The sequence below is a fragment of the Chiloscyllium punctatum genome, chromosome 9, assembly GCF_047496795.1.
Source record: "Chiloscyllium punctatum isolate Juve2018m chromosome 9, sChiPun1.3, whole genome shotgun sequence".
In the NCBI taxonomy this organism is placed as follows: domain Eukaryota; kingdom Metazoa; phylum Chordata; class Chondrichthyes; order Orectolobiformes; family Hemiscylliidae; genus Chiloscyllium; species Chiloscyllium punctatum.
The window spans coordinates 114,623,131-114,650,635 of record NC_092747.1 but is presented as its reverse complement, the minus strand read 5'-3'; the positions used below and the strand labels follow the sequence as shown (position 1 = coordinate 114,650,635).

Genomic DNA, 27,505 nt, shown 5'->3' with positions numbered 1-27,505 from the left:
AATGATCTGGTCCAGGAACATGATTTGGACTTTTGCAAACTGACTCTTCACCAGGTTTATTATCAAGCCTACCTCTCAAAGTCAATCAAACAGTTCAAATGGAAGAAACATTTGAAGCATCTGTGCATGACTAAAGATCACCAGATTGCCAAACAATTGGGTAATTCTGAAATGGCATTATTGGTTCATCTTTGAAATATGCCTGACACATTCTTCATTCCAAATTGCATAACTTTATGTCACAAAAGCTCTTCAGATAAAGATGCCTGCCAGCATCCTCCAAATAAGTGAAACTTTGAAATATAAGTTGCTTGTCCCACCTCAATACAGTCTTCCAAATATGGAATAGGATATGAATCAGATTTTGTAGCTGCATTGATTTTGTAATAGTCCAAACATAATCATTGAGTACCATCTGATTTTGGCGCCATTACTCACTTTGATTACCATGTCTTTGAGTATATGTTCAATCTGTTCTTGAACCTGTGCCAACTTCCGAGGGTTAAGTCTATAATAATGTTGGTTAATAGGAATATTTCTTATGTTTACATCATGCCTAATTAGAATAATGCTTCCTAGCTAACTCCCATATCTCCTCATATGATTGCAATAACTCTTCTAGGTCATGTCAGTTTTTCTCTGGAAGGGATCTCAATAATTTATCCCAACTGTTGAGAACTCCTCATTATCCAATTTAATTTGAGGGATGTCCAATTCAGAATCATCCGAATTTGGTTATTTCCTCATGTTCTCACCAGTACCACATTCGCCTTTTGCTTTGCTTCCCTATCAAAATAATTTTTGAGAATAGTCACATGACACACTCTGAGAATCCTGCATATCTGGCATTCTTATCAAATAGTTCATCTCATCCAATTTCCCTTGATTTTATAAGGCCCGTTAAACCTTGTCTTTAACAGTTCACCTACCACTGGAAGTAAGTCTAATCCTTTATTTCCATAGCAAAGTTACAATGTTTTGATTTGTCTGCTTCCTGTTTCACCACGTACTGTGCACCTTTTAAATGCTGGTAAAAACAATGACTGCAGATGCTGAAAATCAAATACTGGATTAGTGGTGCTGGAAGAGCACAGCAGTTCAGGCAGCATCCAACGAGCAGCGAAATCAACGTTTCGGGCAAAAGCCCTTCATCAGGAATAAAGGCAGTGAGCTGAAGCATGGAGAGATAAGCTAGAGGAGGGTGGGGGTGGGGAGAGAGTAGCATAGAGTACAATGGGTGAGTGGGGGAGGAGATGAAGGTGATAGGTCAAGGAGGAGAGGGTGGAGTGGATAGGTGGAAAAGAAGATAGGCAGGTCGGACAAGTCAAGGAGGCAGTAACTGAGCTGGAAGTTTGAAACTAGGATGAGGTGGGGGAAGGGGAAATGAGGAAGCTGTTGAAGTCCACATTGATGCCCTGGGGTTGAAGTGTTCCGAGGCGGAAGATGAGGCGTTCTTCCTCCAGGCATCTGGTGGTGAGGGAGCGGCGGTGGAGGAGGCCCAGGACCTCCATGTCCTCGGCAGAGTGGGAGGGGGAGTTGAAATGTTGGGCCACGGGGCGGTTTGGTTGATTGGTGCGGGTGTCTCGGAGATGTTCCCTAAAGCGCTCTGCTAGGAGGCGCCCAGTCTCCCCAATGTAGAGGAGACCGCATCGGGAGCAACGGATACAATAAATGATATTGGTGGATGTGCAGGTGAAACTTTGATGGATGTGGAAGGCTCCTTTAGGGCCTTGGATAGAGGTGAGGGAGGAGGTGTGGGCACAGGTTTTACAGTTCCTGCGGTGGCAGGGGAAAGTGCCAGAATGGGAGGGTTGGTCGTAGGGGGGTGTGGACCTGACCAGGTAGTCACGGAGGGAACGGTCTTTGCGGAAGGCGGAAAGGGGTGGGGAGGGAAATATATCCCTGGTGGTGGGGTCTTTTTGGAGGTGGCGGAAATGTCGGATGATTTGGTTGATGCGAAGGTTTGTAGGGTGGAAGGTGAGCACCAGGGGCGTTCTGTCCTTGTTACGGTTGGAGGGGTGGGGTCTGAGGGCGGAGGTGCGGGATGTGGACGAGATGCGTTGGAGGGCATCTGTGGTTAAAGATGCTTTTAACCTTTTAAATGCTGTCTAGTCAACTTGCCTGCTCGAGTTAATCTTTCCCTAAAATTTGACATGTCTAGATATGTGGAGTTTAACTTCGGACAAAACAAGTTCTCAATTAATTTCAGTAGTCCTCTCACCTCATGCCCAAAAACTAATGCAAATGAACTTAGTTTGGTAGATTCATTAAGTGCATCTCCAATTGCAAAAAATACAAATGGAATTCCTTCATCCCAATCCTCTGGACAGCCTTGCCTATAAGCCCAGAACATGGTCTTTCAAGTTTGATGCCAGAGTTCCAATTCTCGCTTTGATTCTGGGTAGTATGCAGTGTATTTGAATTGTTTTATTTCTAAGCTATCCATAACTTCCTTGAATTTAAAATTTGACCCTTGAACTGATTGTTTCTCTGTGGGTAGTCTGCATTTTGTAAAACATTTGAGGAACTGTTCTATCCTTTAATCATGATGCTGTGTAATGGAATGGTCTCTGTAAATCTAATGTTTAGCACTGCTGCCTCACAGCGCCAGACACCCGGGTTCAATTCCTGAATCGGGCAACTGTCTGTGTGGAGATTGCACATTCTCCTCGTGTCTGTGTGGGTTTCCTCTGGGTGCTCCGGTTTCCTCCCACAGTCTAAAGATGTGCGGGTTAGGTGAATTGGCCATGCTAAATTGCCCGTAGTGCTGGGTGAAGGGGTAAATGTAGGGGAATGGGTCTGGGGGAGTTGCTCTTTGGCGGAGCGGTGTGGACTTGTTAGGCCGAAGGGCCTGTTTCCACACTGTAAGTAATCTAATCTAATCTAAAACTGAATCATACTTGTTGCTTTATGTAGGAGTCCTGTGCAATCAATTAAGCCTCTTGTAAAAGTTTCCCCAAGTACAGGAATGAATATTAAGGCTGCTGGTTTTATCACTCCCTGAGGTTTTCCAATTACCTGATATGTATGACATGTCCACCAAAATCCAAACACCTCCTTTTACAGTTCAGCCCAATAAAAATGTTTTTGTATTTAGGTTCGAGTTTTCCTTACTCCAAAATGACTCTTAATCCATGCGCTGTCTGTATCACCTACTTTCTATAACCCACTGGTAATACAACTTGACGAACTTCTACCCATTTCCCATCTGGTTGAATATATGATGGTCTCCATTTCCGCATCAAGATGTGTTTTTTTAAGGTATAACACTCCAGGATACACTGCTCTTCCACAAGATTTTTCATTAGATTAGACTCCTTAGAGTGTGGAAACAGGCCCTTTGGCCAACCAGTCCACACCCACCCTCCGAAGAGTAACCCACCCTGACCCATTTCCCTCTGACTAATGCACCTAACGTGATGGGCAATTTAGCATGGCCAATTCACCTGACCCGCACATCTTTGGACTATGGGAGGAAACCGGAGTACCCGGAGGAAACCTACACAGACACAGGGAGAATGTGCAAACTCCACACAGACAGTCGGCCAAGGCTGGAATCAAACCTAGGACCCTGGTGCTGTGAGGCAGCAGTGCTAATCACTGAGCCGCCGTGCCGCTTTTGCATTTGGTGGACCTCTCAATTATCTAGAATATTTGCTGCTGGCACACTCCTTGTCCCATAGGTGCTGTATTTGAAAGCATAGTTAGTTTGACCAAATGTTTATGGGGAGGGATTGTTAGTTTTTTTTCATCATATTTATCTGTTCAGATAATTCAGTGAATGTTATAGAACCAGACTGATACTTTAACTTCACAAAACTCTAGCTATCTTTGAATCAGCTATAGATTATATCAAGTGCACTTCCTACCTGGCTTCAGATGGCAGCAGGATGAACACTAAATCTGTAGCATGACAATGAGAAAATACATTTATTTAGTAATAAGTGATAGCTATGACTCACTACACATTTACAATAGAGATAAGTTTAACTATTTCACTTTGCAAAGTAGGAAAGAGTTTTCATGGCTGTTGTCCTAAGCTGTAATAAGCACAAATCAAATACAGGGTTGCTCAATATTAATCTTTGTATAACCCATTTTGTTACTTCAGGAAGTGAAATTTTGAACTCCTCCAAAATAATCATCTCTCTTGGAACACCATGTGTTTGATCAATTTTCAATGCCATAATCCACCAATCAAAATTGCTTTGTTTGATCCTTTCAAACTCAATGCACATTTGATTATGTTCCCTCTTTAGATTCCTAAAACATTGTAGACTTCTGTACTGTACAAGAAAATTTTCTGATTCAATATGTGGATGTACCTACTGAGAAGATGCAAAACTTGACTTAATCTTGGGAAATAAGGCAGAGCAAGTCACTGAGGTGTCAGTGGGGGAGCAATTTGGGGCCAGCAACCATAATTCTATTACTTTAAAATAGTGAGGGAAAAGGATAGACCAGATCTAAGAGTTGAAGTTCTAAATTGAAGGAAGACTAATTTTGATGGTTTTAGGCAAGGACTTTCAAAAGCCGATTGGGGGCAAATGTTTGCAGGTAAAGGTACGGCTGGAAAATGGGAAGCCTTCAGAAATGAGATAACGAGAGTCCAGAGACAGTATATTCCTGTCAGGGTGAAAGGGAAGGCTGATAAGTGAAGGGAATGCTGGATGACGAAAGAAATTGAGGGGTTGGTTAAGAAAAAGAAGGAAGCATATGTCAGGTATAGACAGGATAGATTGAGCGAGTCCTTAGAAGAGTAAAAAGGCAGTAGGGGTAAACTTAAGAGAAATGAGGAAGGCAAAGAGGAGACATGAGATAGCCATGGCAAATAGAGTTAACATGAATCCAAAGGGTCTTTACAAATACACTAAGGACAAAAGGGAGAGAATAGGGAGAGAATAGTACACCTCAAAGATCAGCAATGTGGCCTTTGTGTGGAGCCGCAGGAGATGGGGGAGATACTAAACGATTATTTTGCATCAGTGTTTGCTGTGGAAAAGGACATGGAATGTATAGACTGTAGGGAAATAGATGGTGATATCTTGAAAAATGTCCATATTACAGAGAAGAAAGTGCTGGATGTCTTGAAATGCATAAAAGTGGATAAATCCGCAGGAGCTGATCAGGTGTACCCGAGAACTCTGTGGGAAGCTGGAGAAGTGATTGTTGGGCCCCTTGCTGAGATATTTGTATCATTGATAGTCGCAGGTGAGGTGCCGGAAGACTGTAGGTTGGCTAACGTGGTGCCACTGTTTAAGAAGGGTTGTAAGGTCAAGCCAGGGAACTATAGACCAGTGAGCCTGACGTCTGTGGTGGGCAAGTTGTTGGAGGGAATCCTGAGGGACAGGATGTACATGTATTTGGAAAGGCAAGGACTGATTAGGGATAGTCAACATGGCTTTGTACGTGGAAAGTCATGTCTCACAAACTTGATTTGAGTTTTTTGAAGAAGTAACAAAGAGGATTGGTGAGGGCAGAGCGATAGATGGTGATCTATATGGACTTCAGTAAGGCGTTCGGCAAGGTTCTCCATTGGAGACTGGTTAGCAAGGTTAGATCTCACAGAATACAGGGAGAACTAGCCATTTGGATACAGAACCGGCTCAAAAGTAGGAAGGCGCTGTGGGAGTGTGGGCAGATGTTGACAGTGAAAGAGAAGTGAACCAGGCTGTCCATAGGGAATGGTCCATGTGGAATGTTGACAAGGAAGGAGATGGGAATATCTGTATATTTCCACCACCTCCAGCTGGCTGCCACAACTAGACACATACCAGTCAAGACATGGACTGTTTTCAGCACAGCCAAACTATTTTCACCTGCATATAGCTCCCATTATCAGCTTTTCCTTCTCCCCAACAGACTATCATTCATTTCTTTGTCTCTCTAACTATCCTTCTCTTTCTCTCAGAGTTCCATCACTACTTTCCACTCACTCCATCCCACCCCATCCTTGTCCAAACCCTGGTCTTCAACAATGAACACCTTTGCTTGGATACTATCAGTTCTGAATAAGGATCACTGGACTCAAAACTCATTGAATAGTGCACCTTCTAAACATCTTTTGAGATACCACACAACAGATTTAGAAATATTGAACAGATTTTAGTCTGTACTTTTCACATAGGCCTAGTTTTCTGGGTCAAAATGCAAATTGTTGGATATGATTTCAGAATTGCAAAAATACCTCAGCAGATGGGGGGATGGTCTCCACAGTTTATCTCCCAGAGGTTGCTTTCAAATGTAACTGCAAGATGGAATGAGGTTTTCAGAGAAACTGCAGGTGTGGCCCCCTTAAATCCTGGTTGATTACATCAGTTTGATCGATGGCAGTCTGTCAGGGAGGAAGAGTAGCTGATAATGAGGACCATAAGTAGGTGAAGGTGGATTGGCTGTGCTGAATGCAACCCCCTTCCTGATGAAGGGTTTATACCTGAAACGTCGATTCTCCTGCTCCTCGGATGCTGCCTGACCTGCTGTGCTTTTCCAGCACTACACTCTCGACTCTGATCTCCAGCATCTGCAGTCCTCACTTTCTCCCCCTGAATGCAGCCCATTCAAGATACAAAATGGGAAAGAATGAGCACATAACATCTATGGAAGATTAGCTCAATCTTTATAAACCATTCAACAGGTTTATTAAATTGCACTTAATAGCCATTTACATTGCATCTGGGGTACATTACAGTTTCTAGTTATGTCCTCATGCTTCACGAACAGTGAGGAGACATGACTGCTACTGAAACATCTGGAACACACAAATCACAACTGGAGGGCTAGTTATCTCCTCTCAGGAACATCCTTTATATCCAGATTGGTGCAGCTTATCTCATGATATCAGCTAATCATTTCAGATAATTACTGTCTGATACATCATGGTGTAATTCTGTCTGCTTAGAGAATCTGCCAAGTTGAAGCATCTGCAGTATTTAAATAATTTAAAAATTTCAGAACAGGGCAAGATCTCATGATACAAAAACAGAAAACGCTGGAGAAGTTCAACAGGTCTGGCAGCACCTAGTCATAGAGTCATAGAGATGTACAGCATGGAAACAGACCCTTCGGTCCAACCCGTCCATGCTGAGCAGATATCCCAATCCAATCTAGTCCCACCTGCCAGCACCCGGCCCATATCCCTCCAAACCCTTCCTATTCATATACCCATCCAAATGCCTTTTAAATGTTGCAATTGTACCAGCCTCCACCACTTCCTCTGGCAGCTCATTCCATACCCATACCAGCCTCTGTGTGAAAACGTTACCCCTGAGGCCTCTTTTATATCTTTCCCCTCTCACCCTTAACCCATACCCTCTAGTTCTGGACTCCCCGACCCCAGGGAAAAGACTTTGTGTATTTATCCTATCCATGCTCCTCATAATTTTGTAAACCTCTATAAGGTCACCCCTCAGCCTCCGATGCTCCAGGGAAAACAGCCCCAGCCTGTTCAGCCTCTCTCTATAGCCTCTCCCTAAATCCTCCAACCCTGGTAAAATCCTTGTAAATCATTTCTGAACCCTCTCAAGTTTCACAACATTTTTCCGATAGGAAGACCAGAATTGCACGCAATATTCCAACAGTGGCCTAACCAATGTCCTGTACAGCTGCAACATGACCTCCCAACTCCCGTACTCAATACTTTGACTGAGAGAAAAACAGAGATTAATGTTTTGAATCCAGTAACTTTTCCAATTGATATAGTTTCCCAAAGTTTTGTGCCCTGTAATCATGAAGATCAAAATAACTTCACAGAGGTTGATATTCGGTCACCAAGTAAACTCTTTATTTATATGTGGAGAGACCTTGATACTGATCCAGCTTGCTCAGAGCCTGCTCTTCAAGTGAACAGGATATCTGATACTCCTGTTTATATCCGTCAGCCAAGGCTCCCTTTTCGACCAGATTAACAGCCCTTAGTTGAGAGGTAAAATTTAATTTTACAGTTGTATTTACTTGAAGAAATTTCGCATAGTGTAAAGATGCTGTGAATTCAAAGTCGCTGATAATATACAAGATGATTCAAGATTTAAGCCAACCTGCATTGCTAAAGTTCAGCTCTGAGTCTGAAATGTGTAGCAGTGAAGCAAACCACAGTACAGCAAAAAACACAATGGAAATCTCCTGCGTATCTAAACTTTGAACAAACCAACACATACGACCATTAGAACTAAAGATATTCTGAGCAATATAAAAATGATCTGATATAGATATTGTAAACCAACTGACTAATGTGTTGCTGCCTGGATTGGATAAATTTGAATTAAATGACCTACCCACATGTCCACAAGAAAAACAGTTATCAATCACACTCTTAGATTGTTGATATTGTTACTTCCTTTGAAGCAACATATAATCACTGAGTAGCATTCAAAACTCTACCAACAAACTCTGTGTATCTAATGTATCATCTGTTTCCTTCACTTTGCAAGGAGGGTGCTGTTTTATTTGCACATAACTATATGTAAGGGTGGAGTCCTTCATGGTTTCCTAAGTAGAAAGGAAATGGGCAAGCCACTGTTCAGTTCTCGGAAATTTTAAAAGGTGTCAAGCAATCCAATAGCAAGTGTCGGTCATGTTTTTTGCATATATTTGTCTATCATGAATGCTTGTTAATCATTCATAAAGGTGACTGCTTGTCAGAATTGTTCTGAGTGAGAAAGATTCTAAATATCTTTCCTCAAATCCTGACAGTGAGCCCTGAAGGTTCGATTCGAGTACTGGAAGTAGAGAGTGCAGTACCAATCAGAGTGGACAACTGGATCTGGTAGGGTGGTAGGTCTAGGTTTATGGGTGGATAGGCAATGGTCTCAAGGATGTGGGTTGCGGAAAATCAGGGCACAAATGGAATTGCAAAGGGAAAGAGTCAGAGTCAAGGGGAACATGGGCATGTCAGTGGGTATGGCCTAGGGAAGGACAGCAAGAATAACTACATAGGGTCCATGGTCATGAGTGGAGAGGGGTTATGGAGAGAAACTTTGCTTTTTATTCACTCGTGGGATGTGGGCATCATTGGCTGGCCAGCATTTACTGAGCATCACTAGATGCCATTGAGAAATTTGTGGTGAGCTGCTTTCTTGAGTTGCTGCAGTTCATGTGATGTAGGTTGACCTACAATGGATGGAATTCCAGGATTCTGATCCAGCAGCAGTAAAGGAATGGTGATATATTTCCAAGTCAGGATGGTGAGTGGCTTGGAGAGGAATCTGCAGGTGCTAGTGTTCTCACATATCTGCTACCCATGTCCCATGTCCATTTAGATGGCAATAATTATGGGTTTCCAAAGTGCTGTCTAAGAATCTTTGGGGAATTTCTTGTAGACTGTATGCACTACTGCTATTGAGTGTCAGTGTGGAGAGAGTTGATGCTTGTGGATGTGGGGCCACCTAAGTGGGCTGCTTTGTCCTGGATGGTGTCAAGCTTCTTAAGTATTGTTGGAGTTGCACCCATCTAGGCAAGGGAGGAGTATTTCATCAAACTCCAGGCTTGTCCCTTGTAAATGGTGATAGGCTTTGGTCACTCAGGAGGTGAGCTACTCGCCACAGCATTCCTAGCCTCTGACTTGCTCTTGTAGCCACTGTATTTATGTGGTGAATCCAGTTGAGTTTTTGGTCAATAGTAATGGTATACTCAATGATAATGAGTATAAGAGCTGGCAAGTCATTTTAAAATTGTAAAAGACATTGGTTCGGCCGCATTTAAATACTGTGTACAGTTCTGGTTTCCACATTACCAAAAGGTTGTGGACGCTTTGGAGAGGGTGCAGAGAAGGTTTACGAGGATGTTGCCTGGTATGGAAGGTGCTAGCTATGAAGAGGGGTTGAGTAGGTTAGGTTTATTTTCACTAGAAAAAAGGAGATTGAGGGGGGACCTGATTGAGGTTTACAAAATCATGAAGGGTATAGACAGGGTGGATAGAGACAAGCTTTTTCCCAGGGTGAAGGATTCAATAACAAGAGGTCATGCTTTCAAGGTGAGAGGTGGAAAGTTTAAAGGGCATACACATGGCAAATACTTCACACAGAGGGTGGTGGGTGTCTGGAACGCATTGTCAGCAGAGGTGGTAGAGGCAGGCACGGTAGATTCATTTAAGATACGTCTGGACAGATGCATGTGTAGGTGGGGAGCAGAGGGATACAAATGCCTAGGAATTGATCGACTGGTTTAGACAATACATTTGGATCGGCTCAGGCTTGGAGGGCCGAAGGGCCTGTTCCTGGGCTGTAAATTCTCTTTGTTCTTTACCCAGATTTAGTTGCGTTAGAACATGGACTGCTTCAGTATCTGAAGTGTTGTAAAGGTGCTGAAGATTATGCAATCATTGATGAACATCCCCAATTCTGACTTTATATTGGAGGGCAGATCATTGATGAAGCAGCTGAAGATTTGTTCGGCTTAGCACCTTACCCTGAGGAATTCCTGCAGAGATATCCTGGAGCTGAAATGACTGACCTCCAACAAACATATGCTTGTTTCCATGTATGACTCCAATCAGCAGAGAGTTTGCCCTGATACAAATTGATTTCATTTTTGCTAGAGCTACTTGATGCCACACTTGGTCGGATGCAGCCTTGAAGTCAAGGGCTTTCACTCTCATCTTAACTCTGGAATTCAACATTTTTGTCCGTGTCTGAACCAAGGTGGTGAACGATGATGAGGAAAATTGTTGGGTGACAGGGAGGGATTGGAAGGTGTTGGAACCACATACAAACATCATATGTAACAATGTTCAAGTTGCAAGCTGGTTATGACATTTGTAAAAATTAACCAGCAGTCAGTGTCTGGGAGGATTTAATGGTTTTGTTTTAGGCTAACTAAAGGGATAGCTTATCCTAACAATGATGTAGGATATCCTAACAATGTGTCAATGATATATTTTTTTAAAATATATTTTTGATTGTAGACAATTGGGGAAAGGACTGTTTACAAAACTAAGGGTTGTTCAAGGATTTCAGCTCCCCTCAAGCCTCTGAGAGATGCCGAGAGACCAGGCTGAGAGTTGTAGGAGCTGCCAAGAGACCAGGCTGAGAGCCACCATGCCGTTGAGAGACCAGTCCTGGGAACCATTTCAAGCTACTGGAGACCAGGCTGAGAGCAGCAATGCTGTCGAGAGACGAGGCTGGGAACTGCTAGGAGTTGACAAGAGACTAGGTTAAGAGCCACCATATCACCGAGAGACCAGACCGGGACCCACCATGAGCAGGATCCAATTAAGGCTTGCAGCTGTAATATATTGGATGCTGCTTGGTAACTTATGTTGTCTGAGACACAAACAGAGGGAGAAGGGCACTGATAAAGGCTAGCAACAATATCCTGTAGATGCACCTATTTCTGGGGTCAATGCTAAGGGCTAACAAGGGGTAAAGAGGCATGATACCAATGACAAAATCTTTCATAGTTCTTTAAATGTGATGGAAGGGCTCAGTAGAGTCTGAGGGGGGATCACTGACAGAACTTTTATTACTTTTGTACATTTGCAGTGTCTTCATAAACATTGAGCTATGACTGAGAACTCTACTCATTTCTTCAATATTCTTCAATACATTGTGCAGGAGCAGAAGGCCAGGGGAGACAGCTGCTTGGTACAAAGATTAGCATGAGCTTAAAGATTCAGGTTTGTAGGGAAGCTGAAAATAAATGCTAACTAGAAGGATCACTGCAGCGTGTTCACAATTCAGTCCAAGCCTGTATATGGTGATGGGGAAGAACTCGTGAACCACAATGGTAATCTCCCTCCATCTGGACCAGGTGACTCCAGTTCAAATCCCAAGTGCTCCAGCAGTGAATAATAACATTTCTGAAGACATTGATGATAAAGTATATCTATGGTGGTGGGTAGAAAATAATCATGCCCTGCTATTGGAATTGATGCAGCAGATTCCCAAGACAGAAGCAGCAATAGCCTGAGACAGCAGAGGTAGTGGAAGGACAGCCTTCTGGTGCTGGTATCTAGGATTCTCGGTGGCACCACACATTAACATGAAACCAGATAAACTGCTTTTGTTATGGTTGTGGTAACATCATTTACACACATGATTCAGTTTCCTTAGTCATAGTAATATAGAAAATAGGAGCAAGAGTAGCCCATTCGATCCTTCGAGTCTTCTTCACTATTCATTATAATCATAGCTGATTTTCCAACTCAATAGCCTGTTCCTGCTTTTCTCCCATACCCTTTGATCCCTTTATGCCCAAATTCTTTATCCAACTCCTTGAGACCATCCAGAGGTTTGGTCTTGACTGCGCTCTGTGTCGAAAACTACAAAAGCCCATCATTCTCTGGGTTAAGAAATTTCTGTTTATGTCAATCCTAAATGATTTACCCTGCATCATAAGACTGTGACGTCTGGTTCTGGACCAGAGACATAGGAGTGGAAGTAAGGCCATTCAGCCCATCGAGTCCACTCCGCCATTTAATCATGGCATTTCAACTCCACTTACCAGCATTCTCCCCATAGCCCTTAATTCCTTGTGACATCAAGAATTTATCAATCTCTGCCTTGAAGACATTTAGCGTCCCGGCCTCCACTGCACTCCGCAGCAATGATTCCACAGGCCCACCACTCTCTGGCTGAAGAAATGTCTCCCCATTTCGGTTCTGAATTTACCCCCTCTAATTCTAAGGCTGTGTCCACGGGTCCTAGTCTCCTCGCCTAACGGAAACAATTTCTTAGCGTCCACCCTTTCCAAGCCATGCATTATCTTGTAAGTTTCTATTAGATCTTCCCTTAACCTTCTGAACTCCAATGAATACAATCCCAGGATCCTCAGCCGTTCCTCGTATGTTAGACCTGCCATTCCAGGGATCATCCGTGTGAATCTCCGCTGGACATGGTCCAGTGCCAGTATGTCCCTCCTGAGGTGTGGGACCCAAAACTGGACACAGTACTCCAAATGGGGCCTAACCAGAGCTTTATAAAGGCTCAGTAGCACATCACTGTTTTTATATTCCAACCCTCTTGAGATAAGTGACAACATTGCATTCGCTTTCTTAATCACAGATTCAACCTGCATGTTTACCTTTAGAGAATCCTCGACTAGCACTCCCAGATCCCTTTGTACTTTGGCTTTATGAATTTTCTCACCGTTTAGAAAGTAGTCCATGCCTGTATTCTTTTTCCAAAGTGCAAGACCTCACATTTGCTCAAGTTGAATTTCATCAGCCATTTCCTGGACCACTCTCCCAAACTGTCTAGATCCTTCTGCAGCCTCCCCACTTCCTCAGTACTACCTGCCTGTCCACCTAACTTCGTGTCAAAATGAATATCCTTCCTGCAAATACCCTGACTAGACCTGCTAAAACTTTATCGGTTTCTTCAAGATTACCCCCTCATTCTACTGAACGCCACCAAACATTATCCTAACTGAGTCCCACCATCCCAGGAATCAGGTGGTAAACCTTCTGCTGAACTCCCACCATACCAAAACATCCTACCTCAGATAAGGAGATCAAAAGATCAAAACCATGCCGGTATGGTCTCAGGCAGTGAGAATTGCAACAAGACATCATTGTTCCTGTATTTGATTCCTAAGTAGTCCAACATTTGCTTTCTTTACTGCCTGCGGCACCTGCATGTTTTCCTTCAGTCGAGAGTGTGGTGCTGGAAAAACACAGCAGGTCAGACAGCATTCGAGGAGCAAGATTAGATTGGATTCCCTACAGTGTGGAAACAGGCCCTTCGACCTAACCAGTCCACATCGACCCTCGAAGAGTAACCTACCCAGACGTATTTCCCTCTGACAAATGCATCTAGCACAATGGGCAATTTAGCATGGCCAATTCACCTGACCTGTACATCTTTGGACTGTGGGAGGAAACCAGAGCACTAGGAGGAAACCTGCAAACTCGAGCATAATGTGCAAACTCCACACAGTCACCCGAGGCTAGAATCAAACCTGGGACCCTGGTGCTGTGAGGCAACAGTGCTAACCATTGAGCTACCGTGCTCCGAGAGTTGACATTTTGGGCAAAAGCCCTTCATCAGTTTCCTTCAGTGTCTGGTTCAAAATGATACCCAGATATCATTGTACATTCCCTTCTCTCAATATATAGCCATTCAGATAGTAATCTGCCTTCCTGTTTTTGCTTCTGAAGTAGATAATGTCACATTTGTCTACATTTTCCACCTGCCACTCACTCCTGAAGCATCTCTGCATTGTCCACTCACCTCATTGTTCCAGCAGCACCAAAATAATTAGCTGCATTCTGTTTGACAGAGCGAAGGAACAGAAAATGAAACATTACCATGCATGTTCAAAATTACAAGAAACTGTGTATAAATATAGCTGTAAGACTGAACAAAACCACACATTTATCACATGGTATTTCCTCCACTATGATGTTTATTTTCAGATTCTGTTGTAATTATTCAGACTAAAGCTTTTTTTTTGCCATTTATCAGGTCTAATCGATGATTAAAGTGAACAATTTGAATTTATAGTACTAATAGAATGCTTGAATAATGCAGTTGTTCTTCTTTTGAACACCAATTTGGACTGAAAGTCACTTTTATAATTCATCACAAGATAAATGTTGCAATTCCCAGTATATCGTGAGTTGAACTGATGTCAGCAAATATTTAAAATAAGGTACAATTAGTTTCCAACTCCCGGAACACTTTTATAGAGATATAGAGTTGCACAGTACATAGACGCATAGAGTCATAGACATGTATAGCACGGAAACAATCCCTTCAGTCCAACTTATCCATGCTGACCAGATATCCCAAACGTATTTGGTCCCATTCCCAGCGTCCAGCCTATATCCTTCCAAACTCTTCCTATTCATTTACCCATGCAGATGCCTTTTAAATGTTGCAATTGTACCAGTCTCCACTTCCTCTAGCAGCTCATTCCATACATGCATCACCCTCTGCATGAAGAAATTGCCCCTTAAGTCCGTTTTGTATCTTTCCCCTCCCACCCTAAATTAATACTCTGACCAATAAAGGAAAGCATACCAAATTCATTCTCTTCTCCTCTCCCACCTCCCCACCCAAACTTTCGAGTTTAGCATCCTGTTGACGACCTTATTTACTCTTTCCATTAGAACATTGGTCCCAACTCAGTTCAGGTGAGCACCATCCCAGCAGTACAGAACCTTCCTGTTCCAATACTGATACCATTGCCTGCAAATCCCCCTGTCACTGTGAGATAGGGAGACCTTTGCTTTGCATGCTCCTGCCAGGTCACTTTTGACATGGGGACAAACAGCCATTCCCTCCATCAGCTGGGGATTGGTTTAGTTCAGATGGTTGGATAGTTGGTTTACAAAGCAGTGTGATGCTAACAGCACAGGTTCAATTCCCATCACTGGTTTGAGGTTACCATGAAGGATTATCCTTTTCAACCTCTTCCCTCACCTGCGGTCTGGTGGTCCTCAGGTTAAATCACCACCAGTTGCTTCTCTCTAATAACAAAGTAGTTCCTATGATCTGGTAAGACTATGGTAACACAACACAAGCTGCATCTTATGTCTCTTCACTCATTTCTTCACACTCACTGACATTGCACTTACTTGGAGACTGTTCGCGTCTGTAGATTGCATGGCCATTTTAGTCAGCGGGCCAGAAGGGTTAGTTATTGGAGAGAATGAGGTAGGTGACGAGAGAAGATGCAAAACTTGACGTACTCTTGGGAAATAAAGCAGGGCAGGTGATTGAGCTGTCTCCCCAGGGCCCTAACATTAATTGTATAAATCCTGGCCTGGTTTGCCTTCCCAAAATGCAACACTTCACCTCTATCAAAATTAAACTTAATTTGTCATTCCTCAGCCCATTGGCCCATCTGATAAAGGTCCCATTATACTCTGAGATAATCTTTTTCTCTGTGCACTACACCATCCATTTTGCTGTTATCTGCAAACTTGCTAACATACCCCTGTATTCTCATCCAAATCATTTACATAAGTGATGTCAAGCAGTGCACCAGCACTGACCTTTGCAGCATATCACTGGTCACAGACCTCCACTCCAAAAACAGCCCTCTATCACCACCCTTTATTCTCCTACCTTAAAGCCAATTTTGTATCCAATTGACCAGCTCCCCTGGATTCAATGTGATCTAACCCTACTAACCAGTCAACTACACGGAACCTTGTCAAACACCTTGCTGAAATCTATATGGACAACATCTACTGCTCCACCGTAATCAATCTTCTTTGTCACCTCAAGTTAGTGAGGCATGATTTCTCATGCACAAATCCTTTCCAAATGCATGTAAATCCTGTCCCTCAGAATCTCCTCCAACAACTTTGTGGGTGGCATGGTGGCACAGTGGTTAGCACTGCTACCTCATAGTGCCAGAGACCCGGGTTCAATTCCCGACTCAGGCGACTGACTGTGTGGAGTTTGCATATTCTCCCCGTGTCTGCGTGGGTTTCCTCCGGGTGCTCCGGTTTCCTCCCACAGTCCAAAGATGTGCATGCCAGGTAAATTGCCCGTAGTGTTAGGTAAAGGGGTAAATGTACAGGAATGGGTGGGTTGCAGGTCGGTGTGGATTTGTTGGGCCGAAGGGCCTGTTTCCACACTGTAAGTAATCTAATCTAAAACTTTCGTACCACTGATGTCAGGCTCATCAGCTAATAATTCCCTGGCTTTCCTTAACATCTTTCTGCAGCAACAGGGTCCTGCTGATCTTGCTGGAGTCACGCAGACTCCAGAAGATGAGTGTAGGCCCCAGCAGCGTCATATGGGGCCACACCTAGGTCACGCAGGCCCCACTATGTTCGATTGTGCCTCATCACAGTATGTGAGCAGGTCCATAGTGTTGGCAGGAAACAGGAGAGTTGCATGAGCTCATGGTGTGATCAGGTCTTATCAGGATCCAGTAGGCACTAGCAGAGTTGAGAAGGTTCCAGCAATGTCAGCTCGTTGTGGTTCAGTGACTGGGCCACTGTCAATCAGAACGGCCTGCCAAGAGCCAGCACAGCCCATGAGAGTCAGTGATTTCTGCGGAACAAGATCTCAGCTACTCATCCACATTAATGCTATTGATTCACACCATCTCTATATCCCTTCACATCAATGGAAATCTGTCAATCTTTACTTTAAACCTATTCAGTGCCTAAGCCTCCACAGTCCCTTTTATGTAAAAACAGTAACATTATAAAATTTAAATTAAACAATAAACTGAAGTAAGTTCAGAAATTTCTTTTCAGTTATCATTTTGCAAACCTTACAAGCTCCACAAAGACTGAATAATTGCCCAGATAATCTGTTGAAATTACTTAAGGAATAAATGCTCATTGAGAGACTGGGAGAACTTCTTGCTCTTTGATTGGCACCATAGTATCTATTCTGTCAATATAAACTGTCAGACACAGAATAAATTTTCAACTTATCTGAAAGTAGAGATCACGCAATATCAAGTTATAGTCCAACTGGTTTATTTGTCCAGTTAAACCTGTTGGACTATAACCTGGTGTTGTGTGATTTTTAACTTTGTCCACCCTAGTCTGGAAGTAGTAAACTCTGGCAATCTGGACTCCCACAGAACTCTGTTGAAGTGTTGAACTGAATTATGGGCAGAATTCCCTCAGTCTTTGAGTGACATGGACAATGAAAGAAATTTGAGGAACTATCTGATACTCTTTGGCGAGACAAAAGTGCGATTCACTAGTTAATATTTCAGTGGTGAGCTCTGAATCACAGTAATAAGCAGTGACTACCTTATTTCCGCGCTCTTGCATCTGATTTTCAGCTAATCTCACCTCAATTATACATAGCTCGTGATTCTCCCATGCACTGCAGAAGACCTAGATGGCTCTAATTCCCAAATGTAAAACCAAAGAGGTTACCTGGCAAATTCAGCTTGCCGATTGCTTCTTGAGGTTCCACGTTATGGTCCATACACTAAAGTCCCATTGCGTGCTTCATGGAAGCCTTCACACTTCATCCAGGGAAGTTCGTATTAGCTAAACAGCAACCTCACTACAGCAACATGGTAGACAGGAGTAATACATAACTCACTTCAACATTTCAAACTACAATCTGGAACTCAATGATATCTTATATTTGATTGTCACTGAGGCATGGATGAGAGAGTGGCAGGATTGGCAAATCAATATCCCAGAATATGGGGTCTTAAGACAAAACGGGAAAGAAAAGAGGCAAGTGCTATGAAGATCTGGGTGTACTATATACCTTTAAGAGAGTAAAAGCTAGCAGTGATAGCATCAAGTATTCTTAATAAGACACAATGTAACATCTGCTCCAGCTACTGGGGTAGCTGGTAGCTGGTACCTGGAAATGATTCCAATTAGGCCAATCATTTTAAATTATACCCCAAAAATACCAAATTACAATCAAGTTTGAATTGAGTATATTGACAACCTTAAAAGCCAATAACACAATCCGATGCTTTAGGGGTACCAGAGAAAACTGAACAGTTGAGAGGAGAACTGCCAGCCCAATGACATGTGCACACTGCCCAGAAAAATAGCTCTCTTAAAAGTACCTTCATTCATCAGTATCCCCAAGGAGAAGAAAAGAAGACCAAACTACAGAGGAGAAACTAAAGCTGCCTGTGTCTGTGTCTTACGAGCTTATATTCCACAACCACCTGATGAAGGAGCAGCGCTCCGAAAGCTAGTGCTTCCAAATAAACCAGTTGGACTATAACCCGGTGTTGTGTGATTTTTAACTTTGCATACCCTAGTCCAACACCGGCATCTTTAAATCATGGTTTTGAGATAAGAAGTGTTGTTTTGTAAATCTTAATTGGGAGTTTAATCGAACTAGTATTATTGAAGGGAAGGTAAAAGATAGGTTAGAGGAAGGAATTGGAAATAGTTGTGAGTTAATTATTCTCTGTTATACTTTAAGAAATAAAGTTGCTAATTTTACTTTAAATAGTCCTTGGCCTTGCCAATTTGCACCCATTACTGCATGGGATAAATCTTTTCTGGGTTGCTGATTTACATTAAGCAGGAGAGTTTATTCTGTGCCATTACAAAAGGATGTTGCAATATTAATCAGGGAATCAATTACAGCAGTAAGGAGGGACGACACCTTAGAAGTCTTCTTAATTGAATCAATATGAGCAGAACTTAAAATCCAAAAGGCAGCTACTATAGGACCCTTCATATTATAGTCAGAGAGAAACAGAAGAGGAAATGTGCAGGCATATTTAAAATAAGTGCATAAGTAATAGTGTAGTGATTGGGGAGAAGGGGGTTTCATTTTTCTAACATTAAATGGTGTAGTCATAACATGAAAGGTTTAGGAGGGAGCAGAATTCTTAAAATGCATCCAGGAGAGCATTTAAGTTATTAAGTAGAAGCTTACAGTATTTGAAGAGGCACGCAACTGGGATTGAACTATGGCACCAGCAGCATGAACACTAGAAGAGCCCAGAAGCAGCGAGTACGTCTTCTGCTACCAAATGATTGATTAAGAAGGTGCTATAGTGCCCAAACATATATCTAATGAGGTGAGCAGCTGAGGATTGTGTGAGAAAGGTCGATGTGAACCACGACCGAAAACCCTCCATGAGACTACCTGAAGAAGCACAGCCAAAAAAATGAGGCAGCCCAAATCCAAACTTGAACCTCTCAGAGCAGAAAGCCCATCACCACCAGAAGGAAGAGATAGTTTAGAAAGTGACTGACAGGAGCCTGAACTGCCAAAACATGACTATGCCCAACGAGCTCAAGAACTTTAGCACACAGCATCTCCAGCTTCACAACTTACAATATTCCATTTTCTTTCACCCACCTGCTACCATACCATATGTCATGTTCTCCTCACGGTCAGGCACTCCCACTACTGCAACATTCTCTTCATCAGATCTCAAAACATTCTCCTTACTCCCGACACCTTATGTATAGTTATCAGAAATAGTTGTCCAAACATGCAGCAATAATTGGCCCACAATCTCAGTCAAGAGGCTGGTACCAGAAGGAAGTTTGGCCAGGATGAAAGGGCTTCAAATTTAGCTAGCAGTGTCTGAATGAAAGACTTCATCAAATGCTCTGGAAATCCATATAGCGAGCATGTATAGTTTGTCAACTACTTAAGTCACCTGTTCAAAGAATTCAATTAGTTTTATGAAGTGTGACCCACTGTTTAAATAGCCACATTGACTCTCCCTGATCAGTTGAAAAATTTCAAGGTTTTCAATCAGTTTATCCCTAACCTTTGACAGTACATGTTGAACTAACTGGTTATTGATTTCCTGATTTTTCTCTATCACCTTCATTAATTACAAAGAGACCTTGGAGTGCAGGTTCATAGTTGTTTGAAGATGGAGTGGCAGGTAGGTTAGTGAAGAAGGTATTTAGTACACTAGCTTTTATTGGTCAGTGCACTGAGTACAGTAGTCCCCCCATACCCACAGGGGATACTTTCTAAGACTTACCGCGGAAGCCCAAAACAATGGATATGTTCGAACCCATTCATTTAAATGGGAAACATACCTACCCAGCAGCCTCCGGATCCCTGGTTCTGGAACGTTCCCTTTCTTATGTTCAGGCAGCAGTAAATTTCGGGTAAGTGAAGCCACGATAGCTGGACCCACAGATACAGGAGTCGCCCTGTATAGGATTTCGGATGTCATGTTGTGGCTATACAAGACATTGGTGAGGCAACTTTTGTAAAACTGCGTTCAATTCTGGTAACCCTGTTATAGGAAAATGTTAAACTTGAAAGAGTTCACAATACATTTATAAGGATGTTGCTGTGGTTGGAGAGTTTGAGCTTGAGGGAGAGGCTGAATAGATTGGGGTTATTTTCCCTGGATCATTAGGTGCTAAGAGGTGACCTTATAGGCGTTTATAAAATCACGAGTGGTATGGATAGAGTGAATAGACAAAGCATTTTCCCCAAGGTGTGGGAGTCCAAAACTTGAGGGCATAGGTTTAAGGTGAAAGAGGAAAGATTTATAAGAGATCTAAAGGGCAACCTTTTCACACAGAGGGGTGTGCAGGTTTGGAATGAGCTGCTAGAAGAAATGATGGAGGCTGGTACATTTATAACATTTAAGTGCCATCTGATGAGGTGTCTTCTGGAAAGCTGTGTCCAATTCTGGTCACCGGAGCACAGGAGGTTGAGAAGCAACATGGTAGAAGTTTATAAAATAATGAGGGGTACAGATAGAATTAATAGTAGTTGCCCTTTTCCTAGGATGGGGGATTTCAATACTAAGGGGCAAATCTTTAAGGTGAGAGAAGAGAGACTCAAAAAAGACATGAGTAGCCAATGTTTTACACAGCTACACAGAATGAACTTCCTGAGCAAGTGGTGGATGTGGGCACAATTAGAATGTTTCAAAGACATTTGGATAATTTCAGGTTTGGGGACATGGACCAGGAGCAGGCAGGTGAGACGAGTTTAGTTTGGGATTATGGTCAGCATGGACTGGTTTGACTGAAGGGTCTGTTTTGTGCTGTATGACTCTATGACAAGAGCTGGGAGAACTGTATCTGCAAGGCAATGTCACCTTTGTTTTCTTCATTGGCCGGCAGCAGATGTAACTGCAGGAGAGGGGCTCCCCACTGCAACCATGACAAACAATACCATGGGTTTTCTCACATTACCTTTAACTACTTGTAGTGACCCGATGGTGTCCCTCTCATCCAACGCTTGATTGATTCCATCACTCACTGTTTCAGAAAAATGTTTGACTACCCAGATATTCCAAAATACATCGTCCTGACATCAGCACCATCTTGAATTGACCATTGTGCTTCCGGACAAGCGCTGTTGGTCCAGAACTCCCCTGCAGTTGCTGGCTTTTTGTTCCAGACAGATGTAGCAGATAAGTGGTATGTTGCACCCACTTGGTAGACAGGAAGGTAGAGAAGAGGGATATCCTCTTTCTCCAGGATCATCAGAGGATGTCACAAGACCAGATCATGGCATACTGTCTGGAGAAGTACAAGGCAATACAGGAAGAAGTGCAATCACCTTTTCCATTCACCAGACTATAACTCACACTCATTCTGTCTCTGCCACTGTATCCATCTCCTAACAAGGCCTACGTTCTACCACTTTCATTGTTTTATGCATCAAACATCTTGCATTTACTCTCATCAACCCAATTACTGCATACTACAAACCTTGCTTTGCTCTGCGCTGCCTACTCATCCCTTGGAACATCTCACTACCTTTGCTCCAACTATGCCAACAGTAACAATTGTGCCATCCATTTTTATCTCCCTTAGCACATCTCTCTCAGTCCAGGAGGAAATAACCCATCATAGTGCAGAAAGAACAAAGGAGTGACATTCAGCTCCTTACCCCTCACAAAGAGAGATTCCTGACCCTGACCTCCTCAAGCATCTAACTGACCATGTCCAAGTCCCTCCGCTGATATCTAACATTGCCCTTAGACCTAATGAGCTAGGAACCCCACTCTGAAGGTTATCTCCCTTGACTTGACCAATCACTGCTGACAATCATGTCAAGCTTGCTGGCTTGGTATCTGCACTAAATAACAAGGCATTACAGAAGTACTGTCCGAATGGTACCTCTGACTGAAGGGGCATACTCAAAGAGGATACTGTGTGCATTCAGATAAGCTCAAATAAGAGAACAGATTCTGAATTGGAGCCTGATCCAGTTTATGAGGGGCTGGGTGTCTGTGCCTGAACACAAAGTGTAATTGCAGCAGCCTTTCAATGATGATTACTAATGCTCCCTGAGGTACAGCACTGAAGTTCAGAAGCATACTGTAAGTGGATCAGTGATGTGCCATGTGACGTGGGAAGGCTGGTAAATGTCAGATACCAGTGGTCAGGGATATGACATGCATTTGAGCTTCACGACAAGAAGGATCTGTTTAGTACAGTCATTCTTATTCAAGTGTTTATTGCAAGTCATTTTAGTAGCTTATCACATGAATAAATGTTGCAATTTCCATGAAAACATGACCTGATCTCATGACTAACAACTGACACAGTCTGAAATAAGTCATAATCGACTGCATAGGTAATAGGCCATAGTTGATAGGGGTCGAGAGTGTGGTGCTGAAAAAACACAGCAGGTCAGGAGGGATCTGAGGAGCAGGGGAAATCGACGCTTCAGGCACAAGCCCTTCAGGAATGAGGCATGTGGGCTGGGGTCTGAGAGATAAATGGGAGGTGGGTGGGTTTGGGGGGGGAAAAGGAGGCTGAAGGTAGATGAAGATGAGGAAGTAGGTGATAGGCTGGAGAGGAGGGTGGAGCAGATAGATAGGAAAGGTGATAGACAGGTCAGGAGGGCAGTGTCGAGGCTTGGGACTGGGATAATGTGAGGGGAGGGGACGGGAGGGGAATTGGGGAAACTGGTGAAATCCATATTGATCCCGAGTGGTTGCAGGGTGCCAAGGTGGAATATGAGGCGTTCCTCCTCCAGGTGTCGGGTGGTAACGGTTTGGCGGTGAAGGAGGCCCAGGACCTGCATGTACTTGACGGAGTGGGAGGGGGAGTCGAAGTGTTCAGCCACGGGGCAGTGGAGTTGGTGGATGAGGGTGTCCCAGAGATGTTCTCTGAAACAATCCGCAAGAAGGCGTCCTGTCTCCCCGATGTAGAGGAGACCAAATCAGGTGCAATGAATACAGTAGATAACATTGGTAGAGGTGCATGTGGAAGGACCCTTTGGGGCCTTGGATGGAGGTGAGGAGGAGGTCTGGGCACAGGTTTTGCACTTTGTGCGGTGGCAGGGGAAGGTGCCGGGAGTGGGGTGTGGACTGGTGGGGGACATGGTTCTAATGGGGGAGTCACAGAAGGAATGGTCTCTCCAGATAGGGATGAGGATGGGAAATACATGTGGTGGTGGGGTCCATTTGTAGGTGGCAGAGGATGATGTGATGTATGCGGAGGTTGGTGGGTTGGAAGGTGAAGACCGGGGAGGTTTGCTCTTATTGCGTCAGGAGGGGTGGGGTTCAAGGGCAGAGATGTGGGAGGGTGAGGAGATGAGCTGGAGGGCATCATCGATCACGTGAGAAGGGAAATTGCGATCTTGGAAGAAGGAGGCCATCTGGGATTTTCTTAGGTGGATTCGGTCATCCTGGGAACAGATGTGGCGGAGGTGGAGGAATTGGGAATAAGTGATAGTGTTTTTACAGGAGGTAGGGTGGGAGGAGGTGTAGTCTAGGTAGCTGTGGGAGTCAGTGGGCTTGTAGTAGATGTCCGTGGTTAGTCAATTGCCAGAGATGGAGATGGAGAGGTCCGGGAAGGGGATGGAGATGTCCGAGATGGTCCAGGTGAATTTGAGGTCGGGGTGAAAGGTGTTGGTGAAGTTGATGAACTGTTCAACCTCCTCTTAAGAACACGAGATAACGCTGATACAGTCATCGATGTAGTGGATGAACAGGTGGGGAGGGTAACAGGTGCCAGTATAACTGCGGAAGATGGATTATTCCACATACCTGACAAAGAGTTAGGCATAGCTGGGTCCCATGTGGGTGCCCATGACTTGGAGGAAGTAGGAGGATTGAGTGTTGTTAAGGGTGAGGACCAGTTCAGCCAGGTGAATGATATTGTCATTGGAAGGGTACTGATTGGGATGGCATGAGAGGAAGAAAAAGAGGGCTTGGGGGCCTTCGTCATGGTGGATGGATGCGTACAGGGACTGGATGTCCATGGTGAAGATGAGGCATTCGAGGCCAGGGAATCGAAAATCTTGAAGGAGGTGAAGGGCATGGGTGGTGTCCTGAATGTAGTTGAGGAGTTCCTGGACTAAGGGGGACAGGGCGGTGCCAAGGTAGGCAAAGATGAGTTCATTGGTGCAGGTGCAGGTGCAGGCTGAGACAATGGGTCGACCCAGAAAGTCAGGTTTGTGACTCTTTGGTAGGACATAGAATCCGGCAGTGCAGGGTTGCCCGATGATGTTAGAGACTGTGGATGGGAGATCCCTAGATGTGATGACGTTGTGCATGGTCTGGGAGATGATAGTTTGGTGATGGGAGGTGAGATCATGGTCAAGGGGGCAGTAGGAGGAGATGGCTGTGAGTTGGCACCTGGCTTCAGCAGTGTAGAGGTCAATGCGCCAAACTACCACAGTGGCCCCCTTGTCTGCGGGTTTGATGGTGAGGTTGGGGTTGAAACAGAGGGAGCGGACGGCTACGCATTGTGAGGGTGGGAGGTTGGAGTGGTTGACGGAGTTGACAGTTTGAGGTGGTCAATGTCATGGCGGCAGTTAGAAATGTAGAGGTTAAGTGTGGGTAACAGGCCAACATGGATGTCCAAGTGAATGGAGTGTTTCGGAGGTGAGAGGAGGGGTCCTCAGTGGTTGGACAGGAGTCTTGATTGGAAAAGTGGACCTGGAGGTGGAGGCGGCTGAAGAAATGTTAAAAGTTGTAATGGGTGTTGAACTCAATGATCTGGGAGTATAGAGGGATGAAGGTGAGGCCTTTGCTAAGGACAAAACTTTCATCCTCAGTGAGGGGGAGGTCTGGGGAAATAGTAAAGACACAACAGGGCCAGGAGCTAGGATCTGGAGTGGGGCTGGAGTTGGGTGTGAGGGTGGAGACAGTCAGTTGAGTGGGCATGATTATAGGGTGAGGAGTGATGTCACCAACAGAAGTGACACTTATAGTGAGGGTTGAAGTGGGTCCATGGGGGTGGGAAGTGACATCACGCGTGACGGCAGTGACATTGCGGACTGGTTTTCGGCAAGTGACATCACTGGTGACGGAAGTGATGTCGGCAATGGAGTCATCCACGTTCAGGTGAGTGATGTCTTCAGGGGAGGAAGTGACTGCAGTTGCAGCAACTGCAGGGGTGGAAGTGATGGGCAGAGTGGGTATTGCATCTGTGCCAGAGGTGGTGAATCTGGCAGCAGCCATGGATCCTGCTGCAATAGGGGAGGCGGTTGTCTTCCTGGCAATCGCCGAGGTCATTGACTGAACGGCGATCGTGGAGGTAATATGTGCCAGCTGCGGTCCGTGCAGCAGCGGGGACAGACGTGATGTCATCATTCGCCACAGCAGTCCTGGAAGTAGCGGCTGCGTGGCTAATCACGTCTGAACAGTGCCAGAGGAAGGCTCTGAAATGATCAAGGAAACCCATGTATTGAGGTAAGTACATGAAAGGTTGTTTAACTTATGTTGTTTTATGTCTAATATGGTGGAGGAAAACCATTTGTTGAGGGTGTGAATTCTTCTGAGGATGTAGAACAGCAGTGGTCCATTACAGGCCTGCGAGAGAGAGTGGCCCTGAGCTGGGGCAGGGCTGACTACAGGTAGAGGAGGTGGTGGCGTATGGCTGCTAGCGTGGAGCGGGAGGATCCAGAAAGAGAATCATTGCTGAGGTTTTCGGATTTGCAGTAACGTACTGGTTATCCTGTTCAGGTCCAAATTGTGTTGGTCTGAATGTAGTCTGGTGTCCATGTGGGATCTGATGGTTCCATCGGCAAGCACTGAGGAAGTTGATGTGACTATGCTTCAGGACATAGCTGAAAAGCTTCGAGGCAGAGGAGAGCTACACCCACACTTCCTTCCTCACCTCCATCCAAGGCCCCAAAGGATTCTTCCACATCCAACAGAAATTTACTTGTACCTCCACCAACAGTATCTGTTGTACCCAATTTGGTCTCCTCTACATTGGGGAGACAGGATACCTACTTGCAGGTCATTTCAGAGAATATTTCTGGGACACCCACACCAATCAATCCCATGGCTGAACACTTCAACTTCTACTCTGCCAAGGTCCTGGGCCTCTTTCATTGCCAAACCCTTACCACCCAACGCCTGGAGGAAGAACACCTCATATGGGACCCTGCAACCACACAGAATCAATGTGGATTTCACCAGTTTCTTCATTTCCCCTTCTCCCACATTACTAATCTAATTATGAATGATATAGATATAGGAAATGCTGTTCCAATTAAGCAACATTCTTACAGACATAACCCCCCAAAGTTGGCACAAGTTCAAGACAGATTGAACAAATGCTAAAGACAATACGATCAAAGTGAGTTGCAGCGAATGGAGTTCACCCATCAGAATATGCTAAAACCAAGCAGTACCCAACAGTTATGTGTGGACTTATGGAAAGTCAGTCACAAAATCTGATTCATTTCCAATTAGTTATCATCAATGCTTTCATTGCGTAAGATCAAAATTTTAAATGAAGGAGAGGTAGCAATTAAAGGTATTTGAACGCAAGATGTCATTTACCAGTTCTCACCCCCATACGTGATACCTTCAGTGACCAATCTGAAAAACGTGATTGACAAATCGATTGCACCAAAATTGAAATATGACCTCAGCGCTGCTCACAATGAATGCACTCAGGAGTCTCAGGATTCCAAACAACTGGTTTTCTGGGCTTCACTACTAGCAACTTCTTGGGCAGCACAGTGGCACAGCAGTTAGCACTTCTGCCTCACAGCGCCAGAGACCCGGGTTCAATTCCCGCCTCAGGCGACTGACTGTGCGGAGTTTGCACGTTCTCCCCGTGTCTGCGTGGTTTCCTCAGGGTGCTCCGGTTTCCTCCCACAGTCCAAAGATGTGCAGGTCAGGCGAATTGGCCATGCTAAATTGCCCGTAGCGTTAGGTAAGGGGTAAATATAGCGGTATGGGTGGGTTG

The 27,505-nt window shown here is 44.2% G+C and overlaps 1 protein-coding gene across 5 annotated transcripts in view; it reads left to right on the top strand.

Moving 5' to 3' along the window:
- The window catches only part of LOC140481631 (nectin-3-like), a 108,393-nt gene that overhangs the window by 57,296 nt on the left and 23,592 nt on the right, over positions 1–27,505 (top strand). For 2 of the 5 annotated variants that reach the window (XM_072578133.1, XM_072578131.1), the window contains one exon: positions 10,244–11,821. The exons of 1 other annotated variant lie outside the window; for it this stretch is intronic. In XM_072578133.1, coding sequence (XP_072434234.1) covers positions 10,244–10,249 — 6 coding nt within the window. In that variant the 3' untranslated portion in view covers positions 10,250–11,821. 2 more of the 5 variants (XM_072578130.1, XM_072578132.1) reach the window with 2 other exon arrangements.